This window comes from Manis javanica, chromosome 3 (genome assembly GCF_040802235.1).
Source record: "Manis javanica isolate MJ-LG chromosome 3, MJ_LKY, whole genome shotgun sequence".
Taxonomy (NCBI): Eukaryota; Metazoa; Chordata; class Mammalia; order Pholidota; family Manidae; genus Manis; species Manis javanica.
In genome coordinates, this window is record NC_133158.1 from 3,028,802 (window position 1) to 3,038,509 (window position 9,708).

General features: G+C 55.0%; 1 protein-coding gene and 1 long non-coding RNA gene across 6 annotated transcripts; one reads left to right on the plus strand and one right to left on the minus strand.

The window, feature by feature from the left end:
* Positions 1 to 935: 935 nt before the first annotated feature.
* Positions 936 to 4,298, minus strand: LOC118967738 (uncharacterized). Its single transcript, XR_005054959.2, has 2 exons — positions 3,762 to 4,298; positions 936 to 3,523 (listed from the first exon to the last, which is right to left on the minus strand). It is a non-coding gene; the product is annotated as an uncharacterized lncRNA (long non-coding RNA).
* Positions 4,299 to 4,436: 138 nt separating this feature from the next.
* On the plus strand, positions 4,437 to 8,941 carry PPM1M (protein phosphatase, Mg2+/Mn2+ dependent 1M). Of its 5 annotated transcripts, none has more exons than XM_036994943.2 (10): positions 4,438 to 4,720; positions 5,357 to 5,480; positions 5,633 to 5,887; positions 6,347 to 6,459; positions 6,768 to 6,852; positions 6,928 to 7,046; positions 7,170 to 7,233; positions 7,448 to 7,555; positions 7,659 to 7,807; positions 8,068 to 8,722. In XM_036994943.2, exons 1-10 carry the CDS (start codon positions 4,497 to 4,499, stop codon positions 8,177 to 8,179), a joined length of 1,353 nt encoding a protein of 450 aa, XP_036850838.1. In that variant the 5' UTR covers positions 4,438 to 4,496; the 3' UTR covers positions 8,180 to 8,722. The 5 variants fall into 5 exon arrangements, with proteins under 5 accessions (XP_036850837.2, XP_036850838.1, XP_036850839.1 ...); XM_036994944.2 differs by having other exon boundaries at positions 8,213 to 8,722; XM_036994941.2 differs by having other exon boundaries at positions 4,439 to 4,720; positions 8,538 to 8,941.
* Positions 8,942 to 9,708: the final 767 nt, after the last annotated feature.

Sequence of the window (9,708 nt, forward strand, 5' to 3'; positions counted from 1 at the left end):
AAACTTGCATTTATTTTTGTCCTGTAAGTAAAAATTTAAAGCTTTAATAAGAAACTGATAGTCAAGAAATGGGGAGATAGGCTGATGGGAGAGTAAATTGGTACAACCTTCATGTAGGACAATATCTACAAAATTATGAATGTGTACGCCCCCTTTTGAAAATTGAGGAGAAATGCACATAATGTAAAGTTAATCATTTTAAAGTGGACAATTCGGTACATTGTTTTCCAACTACCACCTTCATCTAGTTCCAAAACATTTTCATCACTCCAAAATAAAACTCTGTATTCATTCATCAGTTACTTGCCATTCCCCCCTACCTCCAGCCCCTGGCAACCATCAGTCAGTTTTCTGTTTCTGTGGATTTACCTATTCTGGATATTTCATATGAATGGAAGCATGAAATAAGTGACCTATTGTGTCTGGCTTCTTCCATTTAGCATAAAGTTTTGGAGGTTCATCCACACTGTAGAGCATGTATCAGTACTTCATTCCTTTTTATGGCTGAATAGTATTCCATTGTGCCACTGCACTCTATTCATCCAGGTGATAGGTATTCATGTCATTTCTACCTTCTGGCTAGTGTGAGTAGTGCTACTATGAACAACAGATGACTTTGTCCCAACAATTCTGTTACTAGGCACTGATCCTACCAATATGCCCACACAAAAAATTATAAAGCAAAAATCTGAAAACAATCTAAATGTCCATCTCTGGGGGCCTAGTTACATAAAGTGTACACATTTGCACAAACTGATCTGCAAACCTAACAAAGAATAAGGCAGCTCTTCACGGACTAATGCAAAAAGGTAGAGGTACCTTCTATAAAAATTTCAGGTGGCAGGATACAGTGTTAAAGTATGCTATCAAACTTTGACTTTAAAGAAAAGGAGGGAAGAAAGATTTTTATATAGAGATCAAGTTCTTGAAATTAATTTAATTTGAGATATAATTTATTTGTAACATTGTATTAGTTTTGGTGTACAACATAATGATTTGACATACTTAAATATTGTGAAACTATGACCACAGTAAGTTTAGTTAACAACTACACATTGTTAGAATTTCCTTTTCCTGGTGATGAGAACTTTTAAGATCTCTCTTAGCAACTTTCAAATAGGCAGTACAGTAATAGTAACTATAGTTGCCACACTAAACATTACATCCTCAGGACTTATTATAACTGGAAGTGTGTACCTTTTGACCCTCTTCGCCCATTTTGCCATTCCCCCACCCCAACTCTGGCATTCAGCAATCTGTTCTCTGTATCTAGTTATTGTTTGTTTGTTTAAGAGTCCACAAATAAGTGAGATAATACAGTATTTGTCTTTCTCTGACTTATTGCACTTAGCATAATGGCCTCAAGGTCCTTCCATGTTGTCACAAATGACAGAATTTCCTTTTTTTTTAGTGGCTGAATAATATGCCACTACATGTGTACATCACATTTTCTTTATCCATTCATCAAAAAACTGGACACTTTAAGATGTTCCCATGTCTTCGCTATTGTAAATAATGCTGCAGTGGACATGGAAGTGTGAATATGTTTTTGAGATATTGATGATGGTTTCTTCAGATAAATACCCACAAATGGAAGGGCTGGATCATATGGTATTTCTATTTTTAATTTTTTGAGGAACCTCCATACTGTTCTCCATAGTGGCTGCACCAATTTACATTCCCACCACAGTGCATGAAGGTTCCTTTTTCTCTACATACTTGTCAACACTTATTATTTCGTGTGTGTGTGTGTGTGTGTGTGTGTGTGTGTGTGTGTGTGTGTGCGCGTGTGCATAAGCATGTGCACCTGAATTGGCACGAAATACCCCTGACATCTCTGGAAGGATCCACAAGAAATTGGTAGTACTGATTGTCTCCACGGAGGGACCTGGGTGGCCAGGGACGGTTGTAGGGGAGACTTGTTGCTAGATACACTTTATACCTTTTGAATTTTGAGTTGTGCAAAAGTATTCAATTTTAAAAATCTAAATAAATCTTGTTAAGAACAGATACAGAACTCAACAAAAGCTATTTTCATTGGGAGTGAAAAAAAATGTAGCATAAGAATCTTTTTCTTTTTTCTAAGCTTGCTGTTCCCCCACCTCACAAGCTGGCTGAGCTGGTGAGGAGGGGCACGCTTGGGTTCATTCTAGCAGTGGGAGAAGGGTGTCACTGTGGATGGAGGAGTTGCGTGGTCCCCAGAGAGGGCTCAGACGGGGAATGAAGACAGGTCCACTCCTAGAGGCTCACAGTTTCAGACACCACAGACAGAGCCTGGAAGCTTCTGGAGACAGAAAAAAGGGCTTCCAGGAGCCAATCCCAAGACCTGGGAAGGGGCTGGGCCCTGGATTTCAGCACCAGCAAGTCAGAAGACAATGAACAGAGCTGTTAGAATCCTTAGCCAAAATGTCAATCAAAAGCAAAGGCGAATACAAACCCTTTCGGACTTACAAGGATCTGGGGAATCACTTTCTAGCCATCCTTTCTTAGAAAGTTGTTCGAGTGTGTGCTTCAACAAAATAAGGGAGTAAGAGAGTCAGCCTTGGGATCCAGGTGAGAGCAGAGGTTCCCAGGAGCCTTGGGAGCTGGGAGCCTGGGTGACACTGAAGGAACCCTCAGGCCACCTTGGAACGGGAGGGTGGGAGGATAAGGCTCTACTTGGCTCTGAAAACAAAACAGCTAACCTGGCAACAGACCACCTGTGATGTCTGGCTTCCAGGAACTGCTCTGAATACACCTTAGAAAACAGGAACTCCAACCCATCCAGCGACGTTCAAGCAGTGGGTTGGGAAAACAGACTGTGTTTACATTGTTTCCTCTACTTTAAACATTAAAAGCCTCTGAGCCATTGGCTGCGTGTCTGAGGAGGTGACCCCACAGACTGAATTGGGTCTGCCTCACCCTGGGTACCTGGTCCATTTTTGTCACAGTGACAGTTCATAGCTCAGGTGTCCTTTGGGAAGTTTTCTCTGACTCTGCCCCCACCCCTTCCAGCCACCCAGCTCTGTCCACCAGGACTTCCACTATCACCACAGGGGAGCCCACCCCATTAGTGAGGTGCACCCAGCACAGGGACTGGCTCAGACCAGAAATCAGCTCCCAGGCTGCTCTGGAGCTGAGTCATCTGGCAAGGGGTGCTGGACACCCCAAGAACATTCCCCCTTGGGCAGAGGGAACTCCCAGTGGGGCAGGGCTGGCCACCCAAAGAAGTATGGCCTAGTTGAACATGCACTGGGCTTTGGAGCAAGGCAGAGGGAGGGACCTCTTCTGTAGACCCCTTCCAGGGGGCACTGGACCAGGAGCCTCAGGGACTTGGAGTTGCCAAGTCTGTCTTCCTGGAGGAGGAAAGGGGAAGAGAAATGCACTGTGTGTGTGGGTGTGGGTGTGGGGTCGGGGGTTTGTCAGCTGCATCATCATAATGGAAACAGCACAACCCTGGGCATCAGGGTACTTCCCCTCTGTGGCTTCAGAGTCCTTGTTAGGAGATGAGATGGAAATCACAGGAGCATACAGGGGCACTGGGCTGAAGTGACAGAAGGGTGACAAAGCACCCTGTTAATGTGCAGATGTGAGGGGGCACATTGCCACTGACACCCCCCTTCCCTCCACTCCCCTGACAGCCAGCCAGGGGCTTGAGAGACTGCAGCCTCTGACCTCCAGCACAGATGGCAGCCCTTCACCACCCTCAGCATCAGGTCTGAACTCTGACCTGCTAGAGCCCTTTGGGGACCAGGGGTTCCTCCTGTCCATCAGTAACTCACCCTGGTGAGGATCCTGCTGTTTGTCCAGAGAGAACTTTATGGAGTGGCAGCCGTTTGGGAGACTGGCCCCAAAGGCAGGCAGCCATATCTGGGGATGAGGAAGCCAGGGTGGCCTCCAAGCCCCAGCCCCATCTAGGGAGGAGGGGTGCCAGGCCGTGTGGGTGAGGAACGGAGGCCACCCGAGGGAACACCGTGCTCTGAGATTCTTATTCAGTGTGTCAGTCTGACACCTCCAAGGACATCCTGTCCCCGGCTTGTCCTTGCGTAAGGTTGGGCCAGGAGCAGGAGGCCCAGGTCCCTGACCCAGCCTGGAGGCCCGGGGTGTGCTCTGAGCGACCCCTGTGGCCTCGTTGGGTGCGGGGGCCAGGAGGGCAGATTTTCCCCGCTGCAAGCCTCGCGCTCCACCTCCGTGGATGAACATTCAGCCTCCTCGGGTTCCTGCGTGTTACGGGGCCAGCGTCTTGGCTTCTCTAGGCCTCAATTATCTTGCCTGAAAAGTGGGGGTGAAACGGCGTTTGGTTAGGGTTGTTATGAAGCCTGTCAAGCCGGACGGCACCCAGACTGCCCCCACACTCGGTGCGGGAAGTTGGGGTTCGGGGGCGTCGCCGCCCCGCCCCCCGCTCGCTTCCGGCCTCGGCCCCGCCCCCAGCCTGCGGCCCGTTTCCTGCCCCCGGCCCGCCCCCGGCCCGCTTCCTTTCCCGCCCGGGCCCCGCGCCGGCCCCGCGCCACCCAGTCATGTCCGCCGGTTGGTTCCGGCGCCGCTTCTTGCCCGGGGTCCCGCTCCCCGCGTCCCGGACGCCCCGACCGCGCGCCAGCCCCGTGCCCTACCGGCGGCCCCGCTTCCTGCGCGGCTCGGGCTCGGGCCCCGGCGCCGCCGACGCCTCGCGCCGTCCGGACGTTCGGCCCGTGCGCAGCCCAGCCCGGGGCCGCGCGCTGCCCTGGAACGCAGGCTACGCCGAGTGAGTGCCCTCCCCAGGCGACCCCCGCCCCGGAGCCCCGGCCCGGACCTCTGCCGAGCCCGCCTGGGGCCCTGGGCTGCCTTAACCCAGGCTGAGCCGAGTGGGGGGACCCCCGACCCCAACTTGTGGAAGGCTCCCACTGTCCTGCCAGCGGACTCCTGACAACGTCCCCCGTCCCACCTCAGCCTTTTCTTTGGGACTCCAGCCTCCCCCAGAGGGTTGCCTGGAACGACCTGAACCCCTGCTGCTCCCAAGATGGGGCAGGGGTCACGGGAGAATCTGAGTCGTGGCCTTCGGAGATAACCTCCCCACTCCTACCCCAGTCTCCCCCTGGGTTGTGGCCTACGCTGTATGGGACGGAGATTCTGGCTGAGCTAGGGCGGCAGATAGGCGAGGGAGCCCCGGATCTCCCTAGGCGGCCCAGCCCACAGGTAGGCTCCAGAGGGGCCGGGCCTGGCCTCAGCCCTAAGGTCACTGAACAGTTAGGAAACGTAGCACCACGTTTGTGCAGGTGTGTGTCAAGGACAGCGTGGGGGTAGTTCCAGAAGGAGGGCTCCTCCCCTGTGTATCAGCTGGGTCTCTGCCCATAGCGACATGGGTGGGTCCCCAGAGTCACTGATCACTTCCCAACCTCAGGATCATCAATGCAGAGAAATCTGAGTTCAATGAGGATCAGGCAGCCTGTGGACAGCTGTGCATCGGTAGATGTGAGCTCGGGACTGAAGAGAATCAGGAATGGCTGAACTTGTGCCCAGAGGAGGTGAGCACCACTGGCCTGAGCCCCCTTGCGGGCCGGGGCCGGGACTGGGGCCAAGACTGCACGCTGGAGTTCCTGCCTTTAGTGCCACCTGCCTGGCTGGGGGACGGCTGAGGAAGCCAGGCTGAACCTGACACCAGGCCCTTCCTGTGCAGTTCCTCACAGGCCATTACTGGGCACTGTTTGATGGGCATGGTGGTCCAGCTGCAGCTATCCTGGCTGCCAACACCTTGCATTCCTGCCTGCGCCGGCAGCTGGAGGCTGTGGTGGAGGGCATGGTGGCCATGCAGCCCCCCATGCACCTCAGCGGCCACTGTGTCTGCCCCAGTGACCCCCAGTTTGTGGAAGAAAAGGGCATTAGGGCAGAAGACTTGGTAATCGGGGCTCTGGAGAGCGCCTTCCAGGAATGTGTGAGTGTGGCCTTTGGCTGGGGAAGGGGAATGGTTTGGCCCGGGGACCTGAGGGACCCTGTGGGGTGGGGCATCCTTGCACATGGTAGTGGTCACCCTGTATCTTTGGATTGGGAGGACATGACTGGTTTGTTTGGTACTGACCATCACGGTCACCCTAATTCCTCCCCTTTATCCAGCGCCTTCTGTGTTCTAGATTCTTTACCTGCATCATCTTGTTGCACACCCCAGTCATCCTTTGTGCAAGACTGGTTTCCCTTCCTCAGTTTTCAGTAGGACTTCCCTCCCTCCCGAGAGGCCACCCAGCTCCCGACCACAGGGATCCTGGAGTCATAGCTAGACTTTGGGCCAGAACTGGCAGGCTTGCTGGTGGGGAAGTGAAGTGACGGGTGGGGATTGGGGACAGAGTGGTATGGTGGCAGTACAAGCAGCAGTTAAAGCAGTCTCGGTTTGCCCCAGGATGAGGTGATCGGGCGGGAGCTGGAGGCCTCAGGCCAGGTGGGTGGCTGCACAGCCCTGGTGGCTGTGTCCTTGCAGGGAAAGCTGTATGTGGCCAACGCCGGGGATAGCAGGTGAGTGAGCCCTGGAGGGGGATGGACAGTGGGGACAGTGAAAGGGGGCTGGAGTGGAGGGACGGCAATGGAGGACTGACTGGCTGAGTTGTGCACCTGCCATGTGGAGAGCAGGGGGTGGACAGCAGGTGCCAGGCCCAGCGTTGTTATCCTGCCAGCCATAAGCAGTCGTGGAGGGCTTTGGGCAAGGAACTGGCATAGGCAGAACTGGCTCCTGGGGGCTGGAAGAGGAGGCAGCAGGAGGGAGGCCCTGGGTGAGGGTGGAGGCTGCCCCACAGACCTCTCTCTCTCCTCCTGCCCTTTTGTAGGGCCATCTTGGTACGGAGGGATGAGGTCCAGCCCCTGAGTTCTGAGTTCACCCCAGAGACAGAGCGGCAGAGGATCCAGCAGCTGGTAGGTGCCCCTGGCAGGGGGAGGCCAGAGGCCACCAGGGGGAGCCTGATCTGAGCATGGCCTCCCTACCCCCAGGCCTTTGTCTACCCCGAGCTTCTGGCTGGTGAGTTCACTCGACTGGAGTTCCCTCGGCGACTGAAGGGGGACGACTTGGGGCAGAAGGTTTTGTTCAGGGATCACCACATGAGTGGCTGGTGAGCGAGGTGGGGTTGGAGGACACAGTAGGGCAGCCCTGGGGCAGCCCCCTTCCACCTGGGCAGGGTAGGCCCTGTGTTGTGGAGAGATGAGGTGGCTGATGCCGGGTCTGCTCCTGGTAGGAGCTACAAGTGTGTGGAGAAGTCGGATCTCAAGTACCCACTGATCCATGGACAGGGTAGACAGGTCAGTGAATGGCCCCCTCCAAGAATCCCTCTTAAACTGCCCCCTGCAGAGCTGGGAACTCTGCTGTCCCTTGCTGGGGGCTGTGGCTGGGGTCACAGGGTCTGCTCCAAGGCTTTAGGATATTTCTTCCTCAGCCCGGGGTACCCAAGGGGCCACGGTCCACCTGTGTGCCTTCCTGTGCATCTGCTGTCACCTCACACTTCCTTCTCCCCAGGCTCGATTACTGGGAACACTGGCTGTCTCCAGGGGCCTGGGAGACCATCAGCTCAGAGTCCTGGACACAAACATTCAGCTCAAGCCCTTCTTGCTCTCTGTCCCACAGGTGAGGGGGCAAGAGCCCACCGCAGCTTCCATCTTCCCAGAAAGGCAGACGGTGAGGCTGGCGGGGGCCAAGGGGCGCTGAGGGATCCCGGCTTAACTTGCAGGTGACTGTGCTGGATATGGACCAGCTGGAGCTGCAGGAGGAGGATGTGGTTGTTATGGCAACTGATGGGCTCTGGGACGTCCTGTCCAATGAGCAGGTGGCACGGCTGGTACGGAGCTTCCTCCCTGGTAACCGAGAGGACCCACACAGGTACTGGGGCTGCCAGGGCCTGGCTTGGGCCTGGGTTGGAGCTAGCGGAAACACCCAAGTAGTTACAGCTGCGGGACAGCACTGATGACAGGCGGGCGGCCAGGACGGGGCTGTCTCGGGCTTCCAGAGGGTGGCTGTGGGTCCTCTCCGGCTTGCAGCTTGCCTGGCCCTAACCGGACTGCGTTGCTCGGGTCCCCAAGTGTTCAGCCCTGTGTAGCAAGCTTTTCAAGGTATGGCCTTGCCTCTTTGCTCTGGCCCAGAAGTGCATCTGCAGGATGGTCCCCACAGGTTCTCAGAACTGGCCAAAATGCTGATCCACAGCACACAGGGGAAGGACGACGGTCCAACAGGGGAAGGGCAGGTGTCCTATGACGACATCTCTGTGTTCGTGATTCCCTTGTGCAGACAGAGCCAAGGGAGAAGTAGCCGCTGAAGATTCAGACACTGCGTCTCAGGACCACTCCAGGGCCGGTAGCAGTCTGGGCATCCCTCCACTGGGTAGCAGCAGGCCTTCCTGCTCTGTCCCCAGACACAGCCTGGGACCCTCACCTGCACCCCAGTCCCTTTCCATGGGAGCAGTTATTACCAGGCTATTACAGCTGAAGGAGCATGGAGAGGCAGGCAGGGAAGGAATGCTAGTGTCAAAGATAACATCCCTCTGGCAGATACCATCCAATTAGGAAACCCACATGAAGCTCCTCAGATAGGATCCTTAACTGCCCATTCCCAGATGGGGACAGCGGACTGAGGGCACTGGGCAAGGATGCCAGGAGGGGCAGCCAGCCTGTCTGGGTGCAGGCGGCCAATCTGTCAGGACACCTACTCAGCATCCCCCGAAGCCCACACACGGCACTTTGTGGGCAGCTGTGGGCAGCCTTGGAGCTGCCAAGCCATCCTGCAACAGCCTCTGGGGAGACCAGCTCAGGTCCTACCCTGCTCCCTGTGCGGGCAAGGCACAGCTCCGGGGCGGAACGTGGAGAACCAAGGCGCGAGGAGCCCCAGCGCTAGCTGAGGAGGGCATGCCCTCCAGATCCCTGCTCCTCCTGGGCCCCCGCCCTGCCCTGTGCTGATGCCCAACCGTGCCTTTGATTGTCCTCATCACTTTCCTGTCATTAAAGGTTTGTGTGCAGAAGAGCCCTCACGACCTGCAAACTGCTGTACGGCCTGCGCCATACACCACCTTTTGCTTTTCGTTCCCTTCCAAGCACTCTTGGCTCCACCTTGCAGGTTTGCCTCTAGTCAGGGCAGTTTCCTCTGTGGCCTCGCCCATTCCCAGCGTGGGGTGAGCCCAGTGAGAGGTGCAGGCCAGGGAATGCGAAGGAGGTCTCCCCCACCGTCTGCGAGGTCCAGGCTTGATGCTGCAGGAGGGGTGCCTCTAACCTATGTTTTGGGTGCAGTAGAGCTAGACTTGGCCGGAGACAGCCCGCTGGGGCCCTGCTGGGGCTCCAGGGCTTGATGAGCAGCGACTTCCTCACCTCCCAACGCCTCAGCCCAGGTGTTTGGCAAATAGGTGTTGAACTATGAGGCAGCTACCTTCATGACCTCAGCCTCCCCAGACCCATGCCTATTTTAGTTTACAGTTGAGATGAATTCTTATCAGGCAACTCATAGCCCTGGACTATAAGCAGGGAGGAGAGACCCCAGAAATGAGGGTAAAATGCCTGTATTTAATTCAGTGGGGCGGCTCAAACCCCCTTCCTGCCCGTAAGTCATTTAGATTCCATTTCCTGTCCATCCTCCAGGGAAGTGGAAGGAAAAACCACAAAATTTTTTTCACATAGTCACAGTCCAGTAGTTCTGGGCCTACTTCTGTTCACAGCTGGGTCCTGACCAACTGGTTGGCCCCAGAAGCCCCAGGTAGCCTTTCAACTCCTCTGGTAAGGTGGCTGGCGAGTGCAGGG

Excerpts from the sequence above, each read along its gene's own strand:
- PPM1M (XM_036994941.2), top strand. The coding sequence starts at position 4,497 with ATGTCCGCCGGTTGGTTCCGGCGCCGCTTCTTGCCCGGGGTCCCGCTC. Across the intron at positions 5,481-5,632 it reads TGAACTTGTGCCCAGAGGAG|TTCCTCACAGGCCATTACTG; the intron begins GTGAGCACCACT and ends CTTCCTGTGCAG. Across the intron at positions 7,234-7,447 it reads TCCATGGACAGGGTAGACAG|GCTCGATTACTGGGAACACT; the intron begins GTCAGTGAATGG and ends CCTTCTCCCCAG.